The sequence below is a fragment of the Pithys albifrons genome, chromosome 8 (genome assembly GCF_047495875.1).
Source record: "Pithys albifrons albifrons isolate INPA30051 chromosome 8, PitAlb_v1, whole genome shotgun sequence".
Lineage (NCBI taxonomy): Eukaryota > Metazoa > Chordata > Aves > Passeriformes > Thamnophilidae > Pithys > Pithys albifrons.
This window is the reverse complement of record NC_092465.1, coordinates 10804260-10824826: the sequence shown is the minus strand read 5'-3', so window position 1 is coordinate 10824826 and position 20567 is coordinate 10804260. Positions and strand designations below refer to the sequence as shown.

The 20567-nt window shown below is 40.1% G+C and overlaps 1 protein-coding gene across 3 annotated transcripts; it reads right to left on the bottom strand.

Annotated features, from left to right (window-relative positions):
- Positions 1-610: 610 nt before the first annotated feature.
- Positions 611-10331, bottom strand: CCDC14 (coiled-coil domain containing 14). Of its 3 annotated transcripts, none has more exons than XM_071562618.1 (13): positions 10252-10331; positions 9209-9264; positions 8659-8722; positions 7898-7970; positions 7663-7803; positions 7102-7329; positions 6917-7011; positions 5413-5977; positions 4772-4913; positions 4068-4147; positions 3418-3636; positions 3204-3336; positions 611-1878 (listed from the first exon to the last, which is right to left on the bottom strand). In XM_071562618.1, the coding sequence occupies exons 1-13, from the start codon at positions 10282-10284 to the stop codon at positions 909-911; spliced, it is 2799 nt and encodes a 932-aa protein (XP_071418719.1). In that variant the 5' UTR covers positions 10285-10331; the 3' UTR covers positions 611-908. The 3 variants fall into 3 exon arrangements, with proteins under 3 accessions (XP_071418719.1, XP_071418720.1, XP_071418721.1); XM_071562619.1 differs by having other exon boundaries at positions 3418-3633; XM_071562620.1 differs by lacking the exon at positions 7102-7329.
- Between the last annotated feature and the right edge of the window lie 10236 nt (positions 10332-20567).

The following is a 20567-nucleotide window of genomic DNA, read 5'->3' as shown; positions in this document are numbered from 1 at the left end:
CCAATCTGGTGATTCAGTCTAGACTCTCTGTATTTTTGACACCTCAAGAACTGTGGAATTTCCATGCCTTTCTCAAGCTGTATATTCTGGGGCTTTGCTAATTGCACTGGTTTGCCAGCTTTCACTAACTCCTAATTTGTCTCCTTTGTGTCAACTGTACTACTTCTTTTGCTCAGCCTTTGTCTGTTCTGTGCTTACCCACTGGTTCTATATTCTTTTACTTTAGTTAAAAATCAAACATTTGTAAAAAGTATGACCTAAAACAGAACTGCAGAAAACAACAGAACTTTGATGGTTCTTTTCTCGCCCTCATCTGGACTTCACTTCATCAACTTCTCCCTTCAAGTACAATGGTCCAAAGAGAAAACTGAGTTTTATCAGTGATGAGTGAAAAAGGATTACTTCATGCATTTCATAGGATTTACCCTACACTACGAATCCCGTGTGATGGCTGCATTTATTTTGGGAATAGCATGATCCTGACTTAGCCACTGTAACTCTCAGCATTCCTGCAGAGTTGCTCTGTGGCCAGCTCTTCACTGGCCTCTACCTGGGAAACCTCTTGCTCATCTATAGCATCTTGCAATAGTTCTTAGGTGAAGAAAAAAACCACGAGTAAATAAATAAATTTAATTTTACAAGTAAAATTCATTTTTCAAGTAAAAGGTAAAACCTAAGTCATAATTTAAAAAAAAAAACAATTTGTATTTCATATAAAAAGCCAGTTATTTCAAGTTGTCAATAGAAACAGCACCACAGCTTATTGAGGAACAAATCCTATCCATAATTGAAAGAGTTAGGAAAAAGTTATTACATACAAATATACATATCAGTACCATACTTATCAATATACTTCAGAAAAAGCCTAATTTATCCAAAGAAGTGTAACCCATTTCCCCTCCTCATACTCATTGTTTCCTAATGTTACGCTGCAGAGTCCTTTGTAACCTGGCTATGTTGGCATCCAAGGCTGCTAAGCTATTCTTGAAGTCCTCTTCATCTCGAGAAGTAAATGTTGAGAAAGAAGATGCACTCCATTCAGACCTCCCTGATAAATCATCAAATGAATTGCAACTAAAATCAGGTGGTTTACTGCCTCTTCTCTGAGAAATCTCTGTTGGAAATGGAATCGATGCATGAGGGCACGTACCAGGCTGAGGTTGGTCTGGTTCATCTGCAAAATCTTTTGCAGCCCCACTTGGAATGACTTTTGGTCTCACTTGGACTTTGTCTCCTTCGGGCTTCGCTTTATCCCCTGTAACTTCAAGTGTGTTTCCCACACTGCACCCAGCACTTATTTTATCCAGTGCAGTTGGATGCTTTGATAGCTCACATCCAGACTGCTGCACAGAACTTGGGAGCTCACAGTAATCCAACGTCTTACAAGCCCCTCTCCCCTGGGGTAGCACAGAACTTCTTTCAGAGCCTGGCTGCTGTTTTTTAGAGGCACTGCTAGTCAATGGAATATAAATGGTCTCATCCAACTTGTTCTGGTCATCTACTACAGTCCCAGAATCACTAATTGTTTCTGCATCTTGGTTCAGTGAAGTCTGTAGTGTCCTGGGAACCATCGTTCCTTCTTCTATGAACGTACTGTTTATTTTACTTCCTTCAGCAGCAAACTTTTCATACGCCAGATTTTGCATTTCTACTTCTCCACTTTTATTTGCTAATTGAAGATCTGTCTCTACCAAAATATGATCCATTTCTAACTTTTTAAGGTAAGTCATTACTGAAGTACTCCCAGGAAACAGCTCAGGTTGCATCTGCTTTTCATGGTCTTCCAAAAGAGACTTGGAGAGGCCTTTTTCAGGTTTGGGTCTAACGCTGTCCACTGTGAGGTCAGACAGGAGCTTGGCCATACTGCCCTGCAAGGTTCTGTTTAGGTAAGACCAATCAAACAGGTTCAAAATTAGTCACTAAAAAGAATAGGTAAGGATTTTCTATAGTACCAAAACAGTAGATTTATCAGACTGTGTCAAAGTGGCAATGCTTTTTCTACATACTGTCATAAAAAGTAGCACAAATGTGAGCCAATTTCAAGTATCTTGAATTTTTCTTCAGCTCAATTTGGCTCTAAAATAACTAACATAGCACAATTCAGTGAAGTTCTCCATATTATTCCCTGCTGCTTTATGCAGCACAAAATGAAATAAAATGAAATTAAACTGTTACAAAGCAGACAGAAGAAGATATCAAAATCACTAAGAAATGTTTTCTGAATTATTGTTCCCATTGCATCTAAATAAAAATATATAATAAAAAGAAATAATGCTTTTAATTTTCTGCTTTGTACATCAAAAGCAATGCATGCTTAGAGACTTATGTATCTCATAAACACATGCAGTAAGACGTTATTACACTACCATCTGGTGGTCAGTACAGCAACCATAGCAGTGTCTAAAATTCTACTGAAGAATTTGAATTGTTCATTAAAAATATTCTGCTGTTCTAATCAGTACCCACTATAAACACAACAGACAACAGTTTTATTTCCTGTACACAGCATGTCCAAACCAATTTTATGTGCATACTACTACACCTGTGCACAGAGCTATTTATGTCCCCCAGCTTGTCACTATTTTTATCATAAAAGACCACAATAAAATATATTCACAGTAAGTTCTCAAAAAAATGTGAGTAATACCACTTTCATTTAGTGAACTAAGAACTCCCACCTCTACCAATCTGGGCATAATCTATTTCAAATGCCTGTGCAATTAAAGAAAGGACAGCTCATTCCTACAGGAAGAGCTTGCTGCTGGTTCTGTGAGTTATTCTCAAAACAGACTGATATCAAAGCCAGTGTAAAAAAATAATCAGATTAAGAGTTAGTTTTCAAATTCTACACCTTCAAGGTGAGAACATATCAGTATGCTTTCAGGTCCTTGCCCTCCCCATGAAGCAACTTCTTGCTACATCTTCTGTTAAGAGTTAAAACTTGGCATCAGTTTCTGGTAGATAGTATTTTACTTTACCAAGGAACTCAAGTTATGGAATAGGACAACTCTGTTTTAACAAAATCACAGCATCACTGCAACAAAATTAACTACAAAGAGAAGTTTTAGGCTCCTACCACCAAGATACTAAGCTTACAGTAATCCACAGTATAAAAAAAAATAAAAAAGGGAAAATAAAGAGAAAATAAGAAAAAAAAAGACAAATAACGTCAAGGGGCAAAGAAAAGGCTTATCCAACAGTACCTGGTTAATTCCCGCAGCCTCTTAACTTCGGCATCACGCTGACGTAATGTGATGCCCAAAATCTTATTTTCTTTTTCTGAAGCTTCCAGCTTAAACTGAAGGCTCTTCACATTTCCTAATGCCTCTTCCACTTCTGAAATGTCAAGAACAATTTACCTATTTCTTTTGAGTTTTAAAACACTAAACACAGAATAATCAAATGGAAAACACATACCAATCTTGAGTTTGGTGGAATGAATGTCATAATGCTGTTTGTTTTCAAGCAATTCTTCTTCTTTATCTTGAATAACTTTTGCAAGATGTTTATTTTCTTCTTTCTGACTTTCTATTATTTTAAGCAGTTCTTCATTTTTAGCCTGCAGTGAGTCAAGTCCTTTCTGCGATTCTTTCAATTGACTCTGGAGCATCATATTCAAGGACTGCAAAGAAACTACTACCAAAAGTAAAACATAAAAGGTTTAAGTGTTTTGTGTGGTACTTTGAATTTCAAAACCAAACTAAGTTTTTAAAAAATGGTAATATGAATTTTGGTTGCAGAGATAGGAAAGGGTTTTTGCAAGATAAAACTCAAACTCTCTTCTTAATTCTCTTAATGTCATCTTCATTTTCAGAGGCACCTAAGGAAAAATAATATACTTGGAAGCTGAAGAGCCAAATCTCACTATATGGAGTCCAAAAAGACCCAACAGTCCACGTAAATGCAGCTGCATATTCGACCCACAACACTCAGTTTCCCACTAAAAGGCCACAATATACACAGACATAGGAAAATACAGATATATATTAAAAAAAATTATATCCACTGAAATAAAGCTGTAACAAATATGCCCCCAACAAGCAACATTCTCTATATTAGTACTTTACATTCATAATTGCAGCTCTGTCCAGATGTTTTTTCACTGCTTTCTGGTTCCCCAAGTTGATGGTTTAATATTCTTAGTCTCCTAAATGTGAATTATGAAAAAGCAAAAATTCAGAAATATTAGAATAAGCTCAAAAGCGTTGCACTGTAAATTAGTCTGGTAAGAAGTTGCTACTCAGAATTAAATGCCATGGAATGTTTCAGAAATATAAAGAAGTTTGACTAACATTTTTCTTACATTCCTGTACTTTTTCAGCACAAAAGACCCTTTACTTGTTCTGGTATATCTTTCCCCCTGTTCTGAAGTCAGGTGCTGCCCAGTTATGCATTTAGGAGCTCCCCTGAGACAACAGACACTTTTGCATTTGAAAAATAGACTACAAAAAATATCAGCAGGCTAACTATCTTGATACTGCAGTTTTCAGAATGAAGCATGGATCCCACCTAGCCAAAGCCCAGTCATGAGGTAACCAACACTATTAAAACATCAGTAATAACTTAAATCTTGATATGTGTTAATTGTTTATTTTTAAAATATATAGCCCTACCAACACACCTTCTAGTACACAAATACTGCACAGACAAGAAGGGAGGAGCCATAACACGTACACCACAACAATGATAAAACAGGCAATTTAGAGCAGGCCAATTAGAGATGCTTTCGGTGCCTCTGCAGTACCCAGGGCACCACTGAGGAGGGACTGACCTGCGCAGCTGAGCGTTTTCACTCCTGAGAGGCTGTAAGGCCAGCGCTATTTCAGCCTGGATGTTCGCACTTCCCACTACAGCTGGGAGCAATGATATGCAATCTTCTATTTCACTCATCAACCTCAGCATTTCTGAATCATCTGCAAGAGGTGGGGGGAAAAAGGAGACTAAGTAAACCTCTAAAGCCGTAATATGACCATAATACTTTACATGTGATTTAGCAATCTATAAAGTGATTTAATAGTATCTACTTCTTCTCCCCAAGAAAACCTCATCTTTAACTATATTTATTTAAAATTTCTAGGCTTGACTATGAAAACTATGCTTTACATTCTCATTAAAAAAACAACCCACCATCTCTCCAACCAGCTGTGGTGGAACTGCTGTTGCAACATTTCCCCACTGGGCTCTTTCTCAGGGGAAACCTCTGTATATGAAATAGGAACCACCACCTTTCCCTGAGCTGATGTGATAATGTTAAAATACTGAAAAAAATAATACAGAGTGAAGCTTGTAGGTATTAAGTTTGTGGAAAAGCATGATAAGATGTCACACCATCATCTGACACACAACTTGCCGAAATAAACTGCTCAGTTATTTGTATGTAATAACTCTACTGCACAACGAAAATATCCTCACCTTGATCTGTTACCAGTTCTCGGAGTTCACCCATAAGATATTTTACAGTCTTAACTTTGTGGGCTGTTTCTTCTGGACTTTCTTTTCTGGATTTTAGAACCGTCTTCACACAACTTGTCTTACAGCTTGTATCTCTCACTGGAGCTATGTCAAGTACATTCAGTTCATCTTCGCTGACCATGTCCTCACTGTGCTCTTCAGAAGAATCCTCCTCCTCATCACTTGAACCCTCATGTTTTGCTGGACAATGCTGGTGGCACCTCTGTTCAGTCCTGCCATTCAGCATCTCATGTGACTGTAACAGGGCAAGGTGAGCTTGTATGCACCTTATCAAATCTGCTTCTTTTATCTGGTGCTCTTGGCTTGGGGTCATTTCTCTGCCAGAAAATGCTGGGATCAGTGTAGGCACTGTAGGGATTGATGCTCCTGTTGTTATACAAGGGACCACACTAGGAAGAGCAGGGGCAGACTGTCCTTGTGCAGTAGGAGCAGCAGAAACTACTGGGAAAACCACAGGTCCTCCCATCTCTGGCACACAGTCATTGGCACTATCTACAGGAACACCCTGCATAAGGAATATTCAAATCAAACCAAAAATTAATATGATTTTTAAATCTTTTTAAAAAAAACCCCAAACAACACTACTACAATGTACTTTTGATCATTCTTTGTTAGTTATAAAAACAACTACCAATTAATAATTGAATAATTTTCCTGTATAATAAGGCATAATTAAAATGTAAATCTGGTTTAGATTACCTTTACCTTAAATGTTATTTGCAACATTAAATCACAGTTCTTTTTCAACTGTTCTGTAAAGAAAAAACTTCAGCAATGTTTCTGGAATCCAACCAGAACAGGTAAGGGGAAAAAAAAAGACAACACCTTTCAGTATTATAAGTAGATGAATTTCTTAAAAGTCAAGGCCAGCACTAGCTATACATGGACTGCCTGCAGATGGAGGGTAAGTCTACAGTCTTGCAGATTCAAGGTGCAAGCCCTTTACCATGTTTCCTGAGGTGGCAGCTCGTTGTCTCCATTAGTTCTACTCTATACCCTGAAACATACAGGTGTTTTTAACATGTGGCTCTATATATAATACAGAGTGTCTGAAGAAATTATCAGTTTGATCACTGCCAGGGAAAAGCTGTCTAGGATACATAATTTCTTCTGTTAGGAGCTGACTAATGATCCTAATCTGCATTACTGAGAATGCAATTAACAGTAATCAATAATTTCCTGTACCTTCCATGTTTGCTGTCCATTACAGAATTCCCCATGCAGAAACAAGCAGCCAGCTGAAATGCCTCTAATTTCATTTTTTTGGTGTTTATATAAAATGTGTTTTGAATAGCAGTATTTTATCTCATTATTTATTCTGTTCATCACTACAGGTTGAAATATGCAATTTTTTAAAGGAAAACTGACACAAATAAATATACAAATAAATAGGCAGTGCTAATTCAGTATGTTTATTAATAGTCAGAATGAAACTTTTACTTACTGACTGAGTAGTTGAGGGATCAGCTGAATGCTGCAGGGACAGGGCTGATGTGGACGTGGGTAATCGATAATTGAAGGCTGTAACATTTTGAGATCCTAAAAGAAAATAGCACTCATAGATCAGGGCAATTTGGGGCAAAACTCACGCAGTTAAATAGTTGGCTCCACATTAATAGTTACACTAACCCTGATTTGAAGTTACAGTAGAAATTTTATTACTCTTGTGTGGAGGTTGGCCAGTTATCAGAGACATCTGGGTTTGCACGTGCTCACAGAGCTTCTCATGCATCACAGGAGAGTGATGACTGCAGGGCACATGAATTGCTTGAACCATCTGATTCTGTGCTGCACTGGAAAGTTCTTTCTCAGTAGAGGGTGTGGTGGACAAGGCAATTTTTCTATTTGATATTGGCACTATAGAGAAATAAAGAACAAAAAGCCCAGCTGAGGTTGCCTGTCTTCTCGAGCTACACAAAACCATTGTATTGTGTGGCAGATTAGTAAATGCACTCAACATTCTTCTTATACATGTAACTCAAATATTTGTGAATTCCAGCAACTGCTTAGTAAACATTTAAGGTTTCTAAAAGGCAGTAAGTAATGCCTACACTGTTTTGTGGATCCAGCCTGGGATGAACCTATTACAACCAGTAAGAATTATTTGATGCCTTGTTGTATCTCAGTATGTTGAGGAATCTCTCAATGTTGTTTGAGGCAAAAACATCAAGCCCAAGAAAGTCTACTTACCAATTTCTTTTTGGACAGGGGCAGAAGTAGCACTTCTTGTTAACCCTTTCCTCTTGGAACTATTTCCTTTGGTTAGCAAAGGCTTGGAAGTAATTTTAGAGGTAGTTATTTTCCCAGGTTGTTTATGGACAGTCTCTCTTCCTAGTGTAAGTTGAAAGAAAAAGTAGTCAACAAATCAAACCAAGAGAGTACTACAAAACCTAAAAATGTAACTTATATTTTCAGTAGGTACAACCTGTAGCCTCATTTTGTAAGACCTTCTTCAGCAAAGCTGCACAGTGGTCAAGTCCATTATGAATAGCATCAACCTGCACAAAGAACGTTGCAGTCAAAAAATGAGTACCACTGCTTTCTTTCAGTAATCCAAGATACCATCTTGGAGAGGAGTATTCTCCACTCTGTCACCTCACAAAGAACAACTGATAACCAAAAAATATCATTTTTCATATACTACTTTAAAATTACATGGATGTTTGCAGACATGCAAATTTCACAAAACAACTAAATTGTGTTGTTGCACCCATGTCCATTTGCTGGATTTTGTGTCTTCACAATTGCGTGCATGGTTCTAATCCGTATTTTCATGTACAGTTAAATTATTACCTACAGCCTACTTGGATTTTGCAGACAACTGGCTCAGCACTACACAAAACCCAGCACTGACTCCATACCACTCTGTGCTCTCTTCAGCACAAAACCCAAACAAGTGTGGCTGTTCTGCCAGGGCCAGCCCTCATCTGTAACCAGCATACTTGTGTTTGTAAAATGTATTCTGTGCTATAATGAGATTTGTCAGAGCCACAGTCACTGCACACAAAGCCAACTTGCTCCTATCTGCAAGATGCAGTATAGACACTCTTGATCACTTTGCAGGAGCTATTTCAGGTTAAGATGCTGTAGTATCTAAACTAACCTGGTTTGTTTCTGTTCAGTGTATTCCAATTTCCCTTCTCTATAGATAACAGGGATGACTGTGTTAAAAAGTAATTTAATTACCTGATTATCAGAGTCAGTGGAATAGAATTCTACATCAGAATAACGTCCTTTCCTTAAGCCAAACCTGAAAAAATCAAAATCACTGTTTATATCATCTCCTTAATATGCAGCAAAGTAAAAAACTCCTTGCTTTCATTCAATAGTAGCAAATAAGTAGCAATTCATTTTATCGAGTAACAAAATAACTTTCACCTTCTGAAAACTCTGATTGGTTGCAACAAACATATTTAGCAGATAGTAACAGCTTATGCCAAAGGAGAATTCAGCCTCCACTCAACCATCTTTCATAAAGATAGTAATGACATAAATTCAATCCTTTATAAATAAAACATGCAGAGTCAACTCTGTATTTTTATATGTCAAGTTTCTATTCAGTTTGTGTCTGTCTATTCTTAGGCTGCTTAGGACCTGGCCATATTATCTGTCAGCTGAAAACATTTTATATATATACAAGGGAATTTTGGTTACTTGTGAGGTACAACAAGTATAAGGCTCCCACACACTCACACATACACTCAATCTTAAGCACTGTTTGTGATTAGGGTCTTACTGTTTTCTTCCATTTGTTAGTTTAACTGCTCCTGACAGCCTTCCAGAAGACAAAGCCTGTTGATTACAAAAATACACTTTGATTTTCATGGAGTGCTTTCACAACATACTTGAAGACTCCCATTGCCAATTCCACTGAGGTGGATCAGTTCAAAGTAATTTACAGCTCTCAGACCAAGGAGGGGGAACAGCTGCCCTGAGGACCTGAAACTTGCGGGTTTCATTTCACAAAACGTGTCTTTACAGCGTGATGCTTTATTTCCACAGCATTCTACAGATACAGTAAATCAATGACACATCCAAGAACTGATATACAAACTTCATAAATAACCACCTGAACTCTGTGGACTTTAAGAACTGGCTATGGGCACAGTACACACGTCAGGGTGGAAGAACCTTCCCACAGTCACGGTCACCGGATGGGTCAGGTTAGCAGGGACCACAGTGGGTCACCTGGTCCAACCTCCCTGCTCAGGCAGGGCGATCCCAGAGCACACGGCCAGGATTGCATCCAGACAGTTCCGGAATGTCTCCAGCGAGGGAGACTCCACAGCCTCTCTGGGCGATCTGTTCCAGTGCTCGGGCACTGCACAGTAAGCAGTTCTTCCTCATGTTCAGGTGGAATAGCTTCAGCCCATCCCCTCGTGTCCCATTGCTCGGTCCCGCCGCGCAGCGCCTCTGACACCCCCTCCCCCCTTTATACATATTGATGAGCTTCCCGTCTCTTTTCGAGGCTCAACAGGCCCGGCTCCCTCAGCCTTTCCCCGCAAGAGATGCTCCAGCTTCCCAACCACCCTCGTTGCGCTGCGCTGGACCCGCTGCAGGAGCCGCATGTCGCTCGGACAGAGCGCCGCGCTCAGAGCGGGACACCGCGACGGCAGCCCCGGAAGGCCCTACCGCCCGTAGGAGCGGTTATGCGGATCGCCGCAGGGACCCTCCCAACCCGAGGGAGAGAACCCCCTCAGCTCCCCCCAAGGCCTCCGGGCACACGCGGGGTCCCAAAGGCCCGGCCCGGCCCCGCCGCTTCCCCCGCGCCGCTCGCACCTTGCGCGGCCGCGCAGTCCCCGGCGCGGCCATGACCTGGCCCCGCCCCCGCCCGCACCGGCCAATCACGAGCCGGTCCGTCCGTGGGAGGGCGGGGCTAATGAAGGGGGCGCGGCCAACGGCGGCTCCTCGCGGCGGCGGCGGGCGCGGGGCGGGGGAGGAGCCACGCGCTGTGGGGCGCGGGCGGGGATTGGTGGAGAGCGGGCGCGGAGCAGCCAATGGGAAGAGAGAAGGGAGGGGCAGGGGCGGGGCCGAGGCGGGCCGTGAGGGGCGGGCGCGCGCCGGGACCCGGCGCAGCTCCCGAGGGGAAAGTGACCCCCGACACCGGGAAATTCACCCCGAAACCGGGAATTCCCGTCCTGCCACCCGTCCCTTAGAGATCCCCTCCAAACAAGTAGTTCAATTTCACCCTGCAACCGGGAATTCTCGCCCTGCCATCTTTCCCTCAGAGATCCTCACTATAATAGAAGAAGGGAAGAGTACAAGTTAGGGGGAAAAAAAAAGAAAAATATGAAATCAGCTCAAAAAGATGTGTGGCAAGCACCAAGTTAGAGGCAGAGCCATTGATGTATTTTTCTCCCAGAGGAGTTTCTGGAAGTTTATGGTTAAATTCTCATTGAACTGATAGGTGTGGGTGAGGTATTTAAATAAGTGGCCCAGGGGCTCTGTGCACTCCTAAAATACCTGGGGAAATCAATCTTTGCAGGTAGGTGGTCACAAAATCAGAGAATCACAGAATCAATCGGGTTGGGAAACACCCCACTGAGTCCAGCCTATGCCAATCCATCCCCACAAGGTCAGCCAGGCCACGGCACCGAGTGCCACATCCACCCTTTCCTTAAACTCCTCCAGGGATGGTGACTCCACCACCTCCCTGGACAGCCCATTGCACTGTCTGCTCTGTGTAGAAACTCCTCCCAATGTCCAGCCCGACCCTCCCCTGGCGCAGTTTAAGACTGTTCTATGTGGTCCCCCGTGGGGACAGGAGGTGAAATCCAGTTGGCAGTCAGGAAAAGGGATAAAGGGAGGTCCTGATGCTCTGTGTGCAGGCTAAATCCATGGGCTCTTTGTGCTCCACGCTGCCTTCCAGCTCCTGTTAAGCCTTCTGTGGCAACCCCTGAAAACACCCGAGTACAGGGATCATCAGGGATGGTGCCCCAGGTTCCACACACACAAGCACACACATTGTGTTCTGCACTGCCACATCAGTACTCTGCATGTCCTTGCTTTTATAGAATCATAGAATCGATTGGGTTGGAAAAGACCTCTGTGATCATCAAGTCCAACCGTTGGTCCACTTCCAGTCCCTTTACCAGATCATGGCACTCAGTGTCACATCCAATCTCAGTTTAAAAACCTCCAAGGATGGTGAATCCACCACCACTCTGGTTTCATGAAATGGAATTGAATTTTCTCTGTCAAACATATCTCAATGACAAGTAGCAATATAATACTATGTATGAATGCAACACATGACACTGGAGCAGTTCAGCATGTAAGACAAAAAACTGCAGCCAACTCTTGTAGTTCTAACCTGAGTCTCACAACAGCTTGTTCTTGTCTTTCAAGAGTGACCTCCTGGAGCCCTGTGACCATGAGACTTTTAATTATTTGTGTAACTCTTTAATCTTTGCAGTTGCATTTTAAAAAATTATTTGTAAGACACTCTGGCTGTTTCATACATAGTTTCAAAATGGTTCACTTGCTAAAATGGAACTTGAGAGCCTTCTGTATTTATTTTCCTTTAGATGCAAAAAAATGAAGTGCTGATCTATGTGTCTTCAAACCAAAGGATGGGATTGGGTTGGGGGGAATTATTTTTGTAATACGTTACTTGTTACTAAACAACTTGGAATAATTCTTCCTTATTTAAATATTGCACCCACATCTATCAGTTCAATGAGAATTCAACCATAAACTTCCAGAAACTTCCTTAAGAGAAAAGTATACCAATGGTTCTGGCTTTAATTTGGCAATTGGCACACATCTTTTTGAGCTGTTTTCATCTTTTTTATGTATGAAACAGCAAGAGTTGGCAGCAGTTTTTTTGTCTTACATGCTGAAATGCTCCAGTGTCATGTGCTGCATTCATACATAGTATTTTATTGTTACTTGCCATTGAGATATGTTTCGGAGAGAAAATTCAATTACATTTCATGAAACCATTTTTATCTTTTCTTCTTGTTTACAGAAAACTAACATTCCTCAAACATTTCCAGTGCACAGTTTTGGATATGGTCAAAGCCGTTGGGAAAGCAAACTGACAATCTTCCAGGTTTCAGCACTGATGTAGAAATAATGCTTAAGTCAATTAGGAAAAAAAAAAGCTGGAAAATGCAACATAAGTAAAAGTATATGTGGAAGAAAAGACTCAATTCATTAACCAAGGAAAAATCTGTCTGAATTATGAATAATTAAAACATATATGTGGTTGTGTTTGCAATCTTAATGCTTGAACTGCTGTCCATATTGCATGAAGCATCACTGAAAATAACAAAAAGCTTATTCTTACCCTAAATAATTAACAGTGAGTTGAAATATCAATAAGAGATCAATATACGTAGAACAGCTTTGAGGGACCAGGGATTTTTGAGGGGGAAATTCTCAGATAAAGTAAAACAAAACTCTTTTGTTTCAGGAAAGAGAGAAAGCAAAGACAATGAAGCTAAAGTTGAGAGAAGACACTTACCAATCCTGTTTCATCACAAAATGGGGGCTTTTCCAGTACTCCCGAGGAAAACCAAGGCATGTTTGCATTCAGTGTAAGTTCGAAGAGTCTTTTGCTACCAGTACTAAGAAGTTCTAGTGATCTAATTAAGTATTAACCTAAGCATGATCAAGCACCAGCACAAACTAATATGAAGCTTTTCTCTGAACAAGTTACAACCAAAAGGTTGTGTGGACTTAACAAGAGAGTATTTCACAAAATGAGGAGCTTTTCATAAGACAAGTAGGCCAGAAACATGTTTATTGTTTGAGACTATTGTGGTAGTTTCCCAAATCCCTGTAAGTTTACAATTAGGGAATAAAGCTACAACTTGGCTACTGGAAAGCAAATTAACAGCATTTTTGTTTATCCACCTCTCCTTCCATCTACACAGAGCCAACAGAAAAGGGGAGGTGAATAGCAATGAACATGTGGTTATGAATGCAACCTACAGAAAACAGGTACTTCATGTGTCAAAGTCGAGCTCAAGGGATGTCTTATTGATTAAGATGGATATTATGGGCCCTAGAACTGTGGTGCAATCGGAAAAGAGGTTTTAAATAACCAGCATTGTATTTTCAGTGTCTCAGTTCTAGACAGACTTCAGTTCAGTCACCCGTAGTGAAACCTGCAGCAGGATTTGCTGCATGGAAGACCTGTGGTCTGTGTGGTTCAGAAAGTCCATCATCAAATTTTGGTTTTCTGATGTATTTGGAATTATTGTGTCTATAAACCACAAGTTTCTTCTTCCTCTTACATAAATTTAATGGGTGCAAGGGGACTGGAATAACCTTGGCTTTGGTCTGTTTGGCCACATACAGTGAAGGATCTTCTGTAAATCAGGTTAAATATTCCTCCTTGAGAAGTTCTTGCAAGGACGAGATCATGAGGGTATTGACTTGTAGGAGACATCAGTAAGACTCAGACTGCTTTGGTCTTTCTGAGCAGGTCTAAGACACACCCTGGAGTGCTCAGACACTGCACTGGCAAAGGAGTGGTGCAGGAGGTTTGATTCCCACAAGATGGAGCCACGTGAACATAAAATAATTCACTCTACATTGGAAACAAAAGTCTTGTTATTTCTGCATGATAAATCCAGGCATTTTTGTTTAAACAACACTGTGAGAATTCCACTCATATTTCATAGAAACTTTATCAAAACTTGTCTTTTCAGGCAATCCTACTGACAGGAATAATGTTTCTGTTAGGGAAAGTGTATGTATGAAAATAGTAGGTTTTTGGCTAAAGCACTATTTATTTATTTCTCTACTAAATATAAAATCTGTGACATCAAAATGACCTTTAAAACACATAAACAATTTTCACAGCATGCAAGCTTAGTAGCAGATCTAGAATCTGGTGGCTTTAGATGGAATAACAAACTCTAACAAATTTTCTCAAATACTCATTTTCATTCCGTGTTAGATAAAAAAGTGGACCAATAGAAGAACAGCAAATAAAATATCTAAAACGAATTGTTTCTAATTAGAGTATTTGTCCAAATTTCCCATGAGGCAGATTTTGGAAGTAGTACTAGTGGTGAGAGTGTTGAAGTCAAGGGTCAATGAAATTTATCCCCCCAAGGTTAAATCCTGTAACTGTTTTTGTTTTAGGAGCAGATTCATAGATAAGTTATAGTATCTAAGATACTTGGAAATAATATAGTTCTGTTATAAAGATCCAACAGAGCTTTAACCACAAAATTTTGCTTGAAGCTTTAACTTCCATTGGAGCTGCACAAGATCTTTCAAATCATCTCAGGGAGTCCCTTCCAAGCTAAATGATTCTGTGATTCTGATTCAGAACTTTTTTCTTCTACTTTCTTTCTCCACATCCACTTTTGATTACCTCAATGTAGTCCATTGCCTTGCTTACATCCATGGCCTGACCTCACCTGAATTAAAGTTTTCAGCTGGGAAATAAAGCTGGCTATGCCAATATCAAAATAGTGCTATAACTCTATTAATTCTCCACATGATCCCACATAAAAATTATGGAACTATGCAGTATGTAAACCTTTTCCCAGCTCTGGTGATTAGGATGAGTGAGAGATCCTTTCCTAAGGTCTGCAGTGAATCAATCCCACCAATACACCTAACTAGTCATGTCAGCACAGTAACCTGGTTGTCTTCCACTGATAATAGAAATGCACAAATCCATTTTCCCCTCACTATTAAATGGCTAAAAGAATTGAAGAAGTCACGCCTTTAAGTGCTGTGAGATGTATGTAGGTACTTTTCTGAATCCATAGTGAAACTCATGACTGTATTTCTTGGGTTGTCAGCATTAACTGATAAAGCTTTTAAATTCTGGCTTCTTGCAGTTATTTGAGAAGACTACAATCTGCTTTCCATACATATTGACTATCAATTGCCATTAGATCCAAACCCACTTTCTGCCCTTTGGTTTTCTTAGTAACTGAAAACACATGTGGAACTGATTTCCCCTCATATTCTTGGGTTTCTTTGACAGGGACTGTCTGAATATCAGGTAGTGTGAGAAGATGCTGATCTGTTTCCTTTGACATGGGCAGTTTGCTCCAGTCTTCTGCATTAGCTATACAAAATCAGAGTGAGTGAGGAACAACAAGACAGAACCAGGATACTTGTAATCAGTCCTGGCTGCTGAGTGGTTCTGGAAACAAAGGAACTCTCACACTCACCCTCACAGCAATAGCACAGCCCTGCAGAAATGGCTGCAGCAAAACTATCAGATGAAGCTTACAGCCTTTGTCCCTGTCTCTCCAGCTGTCTTCTCCAATGCTTAATCTGTTGCCAATTGTCTAAAAAGGAAAAAGCTATTACAAATATCCTTGCCTCATTGGTCCCTGAAAGAATAGAGTTAAAATAATTCCCCTGTTCCTAAAAAGATTTCCTCCTGATTTTTAGTGGTTACCTGGTTAAAACATGTGATTACTTGATCTCCTTTTTCAAAATAAACATCAACTCAAAATCACAATATAGAGCATAATTATTCAGGACACAATGAAAGTATAAATTTACTTACAACTCCAATCAGGACATGCCAGGGCTAAAAGCTGCAGCCACTCAATTTCTTCAGTAAAGTGTCCAATATTCCTTACAACTGCAAATAAGTCTTCTGGGAGACCGTGTGCCTCCCACATGTGAGCCAGTCCAGCTACTTGCAATTCATCTCTCCCAGTGTATCACCCCCAAAATACTTGCATTGGGCTTGACCCAGGCTTTTCTTTTTGAAGTGTATGATATATAGGGAGCATCAGTGTTACCAGAGAACTAATGGAGTACCTGAAGCACCTGTTTCTTGGGTATATCTAATACAAATTACAGCAAAAACACTCCATAAGTAAAATGGAGGGAAAAAGTAGAAGCACATAAATGATTACAAGTTATAACAATACAGATAAAATTAACGGTGTGAGCACAAGAAATAATTACTTCTCTAACATCTGGAAGAATGTTAATTTTACAGAAAAGTGGCCTGACTATAATTCAGAATTTGTTAGTAGACATTTATTCATGTATATTCTTTCTTTGGCAAGTTGGGTGAGCAAGTGATCTCAGTATGAAAACCATAAGTGTTAGGACCAAAGGAAGCACAGCTGAAGAAATTATTTACTTTCTACCATATAGAAACAGCTAAGACATCAGTATTCACCATCTGTTGTATTTATATTAACTATATAGAACATTTACGGACATAGAAGTGGAAGCAGATTCTCCAAACTAAAAATGTAGTCAGTGTGACAATATTACTGGAATAATAAATATAGTAAGAAGCCTATGGGTGTAAATTATCAATGTTTTATATATTTGCCCCAGAAGTGGGGAATATCTCTCTCTCTTTTTGATCCATGACCTTTAAGAGCTCTGGTGTGACGTCCTTCCATTCTGTCCAAGGCATCCTTCCTGATGTCTGGGGGAACATCACCAAGGGCCACAGCAGCTGTTCGGTAATTCTGACCTATGGCATCGAACTTGAGATATCAAAACAAAGAAGGCAAACCTAGAGGTCACCTGGTCTCTTCTGCTCCAAGGCTGGATCAGAGATCTCTGTGCCCATCCTGCCAGCAGCCTGATCTTGGAGACCTCCAGCCATTCACAACCATGTGGTGTTCTATGTCACACAGCCCTGGGGGCATCAGTGGTTTGAATGGCCCTGACCAGCCTCCCTTGGAATAACCCCTGTGCCTGCCCTTGGTCCCAGAACTCTTGTTTCAGCCCAGCCCCTCAGTCTCTGCCCCAGCAGTGCCATAGGATGCCAGGCTCAGGCTGTACCACATGGCTTTGCGTGGCCATGTGCTCTCCTGATCCCAGTCTGCTGGCTTGGCTGCTTGGCTTGATCCTGACCTGCTGCATTGCCAGAAGTTGCCAGATAAGATTGTCCTGAGCTGCCTCCCCTGGCCTGACAGTGGGATGGCCCTGCATGGTGGGTCTCTGCCCTGCCTGTTGTGGCATTGCACGTGGCTCCTGGCTCTGAGCTACTGCCCCTCTGAGCAATCTGTTGTTCTTCACTGTGAAAAAGTGTCCTGATCCAGTCTTAAATCTTCCCTGCTGCGTTTCAACCTACCCTTTTATTCTCTATTCTCCATGAAGCCGGAGAGCATCACTGACTTCCCTTTCTTCTTTGAAGTAGTGTTTTAAAGATTTGAAGGCAATTACTCTGTCATGTTTGGTAGTCTATTTTCCAGGGTAAATAACCTGAAATTGCTCAATCCTGCCTGTGTGTTGTGTTTCATAGAATTTCAGTTACTCTCATCTGAAGGCTTCATCTGATACACATCTTTCTTGGAAAATAATGCCCAAAACTGGATAAAATGCTTCAGCTGAGACCTTACCAGTGCTAAAAATAACAGGAGGATTACATCATCTGTCTATAAATGTTACCCTTGTTTATATTTCTCAGTACAATGTTTTTCTCTTTTGCAACAGCACTGTTGTTAACTGATGTTGAATCTGAATTTTACAGTAGTCCTCAAAACTTCCTGCAACTGTGAGACATCCAGTTATTCTTTAAGTGGTGTATATTTTTGCTGAATCCTGACTCACTGCAAAATTTTGTATGTTTGCTTATTGAATGGCTGTCTTTTCTTCCACAAAATTTCTTCAATTTTTTTAATATGTTAGGAAAATTTTTAATCTAGGTTTCATCCTCTGGGTCCTGTGGATTAGAATCTATCTATATGTAGCTGCCTCTATACACTTCTTATATCAACTACTTGCCCTCCCTATCAGCAAAGTAGTTAGTACAGAAAGATTTCAATTACTTGATTCAATGTTAACACCACAGTATGATGAACTGGTTTTGTAAGAAGATGTTGTGAGAAAAATTCAGTGTATTACACCTGCTGTACTGTTGAGTCATTCCAAGTTAGTCTTGTTGCTGCAGTGCATTGGCTTCAGAGCATGGCAGTGGGGTGATGAAGAAGCGGGTTCTTGTCATTAATCGTGCTTACATAATTTTCATTTACATTATTAGGGAATATTATTTTCTCAGTTTGAGGAATTCCGTGATATTAAAAAAAAAAAACAAACACCAAAACCAAACACCAAGACTCTTCTGCCTGTGACAATTATGAGCTTTTGTTACCTTTCTAGGGAATTAGGTAAAACATGGGCCTAATGCTGCCATCCACTTAAAATGGAGTCTCAGCTGGGCCAGATATGCCATTGGTGAAAATCCTTGTGACTCCCTACTAATCAGTACCTTGACCCAAGCTAGGAAGCTGATTTGAGTTCCCAGTTTAACTGCTGGGAATTTTCTGAATCTGATCTTATCAGAGCTGTAAATATTTTTTACCTCTTTTGGACATTAACATAAAGCATTTGAAATGATTAGGAAACTTACTATTTGTTTAATAGTAGGCTTGTGGTTATTTCCTTTGTAAACAAAATAGTAGTACTGAAAATGTATCATTACCTGCTCCTTTAAACAATAAGGAAATGACTGAAAATAATCATGTGTTAGATGTGTCTTCTTAAGCCTGGGACTACATCAAAGGATGCAAGTAATGACTTGAAGGCAAAATGTTGTCTTCATCTTAAATTATTCAGTAGCATTAAAGAGCATTAAATCATCAATATTATCATTTTCACCTTAATTAGCTTCCCTGAGAAAAGAAATTATTGATGTAAAATAGACCTTGGTCACAGAAAAGCATTTCTCCTCTAAAACAGCCTTCTCCTAACCTGTCTTATAGGACAAGAATTATCCTTCACTTTTCCTTGTCTAGCTCTAACACAGTCTGTACTTGGAAAGTCTGTTTTTGATCTTCCATTTAATTTCAATATTTCTCAGCTAAAGTTCTCAAACAATCATTTTTGCTTCCACTTGTGGGATGGCCATGCAAATCCTTTAGTGATATGCTCCTCATCATATTTCCAGAAATGGTTGGGCAAATAGTTACAAAACCTTTCTCAGGATCTGTGTAAAAAAATTTGTACATAAATCGCCTAAAAATCACTGACTTCTATTTTACCCAACGTGGTACGGGAGGTGACTGGAGATCTTTTCCTTTCTTATGACTGTTGTCTTAAGAGAAATTAATTTAGTGGTCTTACTCTACTTGCTAGTGAATATGTTAGCATCATTCAGGACTCCCACAGCACAGAAGGCTGAAAATATAGAGACTTGAAAACATAGTTTTTTTCTCCTGTAAGTTATCTTGTATTATAGCTGAGGGACATTGCCTGGCTTAGGCAAGGAAAGCTTGAGCTGCTGTGCCTCTGCATATCCATATGGAGTGACATATGGGAGCCATATATAAGAATTTCTGTAAGGCTATATCCTCTGTACTTCCCCAATAGCTTAAATTGCAAATATTGACTTAAAACTCAGATATTTTGTGATGGTTGTTATATCACAGGACTGGCTGTCTTGTGAATTCTATGAGCCTTGCCTCAGGTGGACAAGGGCCTCCCTCTCAGGGCTGAATTTGGCTAAGGTGACCTGATAGGTCATGCAGTGGATGACCTGACATCCTGCATTTTGAGCAAAAATTGGATTTTTTCCCCTTTCTATTTGGCTTCTGTGAAGATGTTAGATTTTCTCCCTTTCCTTCTTTTGATTTGATTTCCAGGACTTATAACTTATTTACATCTTTATTTCCAGTTTCCTTCTCAGTGATTAAATGGATGTCCTTGCTCTTGGTGTCTGTGTCAGAGCACATGGAGGAAGCTTGCTGACCTAGAGTAAGTTGTTTCTGTGCTCAGTGTCTCCCACTGAATTCCTTGTTTTCACTTGTAACTCTAATCCCCATTCCAAGTCCAGTAGTTGTCATCTCCCTTCGTTTATTTCCTGTTTCTTTGCCTCCTTCTTGCACCAAAAGTGCAGGCACTTAAGTTATGATGGACCTGCCCTTCCAAGGTTCAGTGCTAGTGTCTCACTTCCTATCCCACCTGGTCTCTTCCAGGGAGGAGTGTGACCTGTGCTGTCATGTCCTGAGCTTAGTGTATGGGATAGGTCCTTGAAAAGACTAAACCTGCTTCAATTGACACTATTTACCTTAGGCTCAAAATGGAGGGTTTTTCTAAATATTTCCAGAGCTTGATGTTAAAGAGATGTCCTATTTCTTCAACAAAAGAAGTCAGGAAGCCAGATCTGTTTTCAAATATTTGATTTGGTGTTTGGA

Coding starts and splice junctions, on each gene's coding strand:
- CCDC14 (XM_071562618.1), bottom strand. CDS start 10,284: ATGGCCGCGCCGGGGACTGCGCGGCCGCGCAAG. Junction 7,012..7,101: donor TACTGTAACTTCAAATCAGG/GTTAGTGTAACT, acceptor ATTTTCTTTTAG/GATCTCAAAATGTTACAGCC. Junction 5,978..6,916: donor ATCCCTCAACTACTCAGTCA/GTAAGTAAAAGT, acceptor TTCCTTATGCAG/GGTGTTCCTGTAGATAGTGC.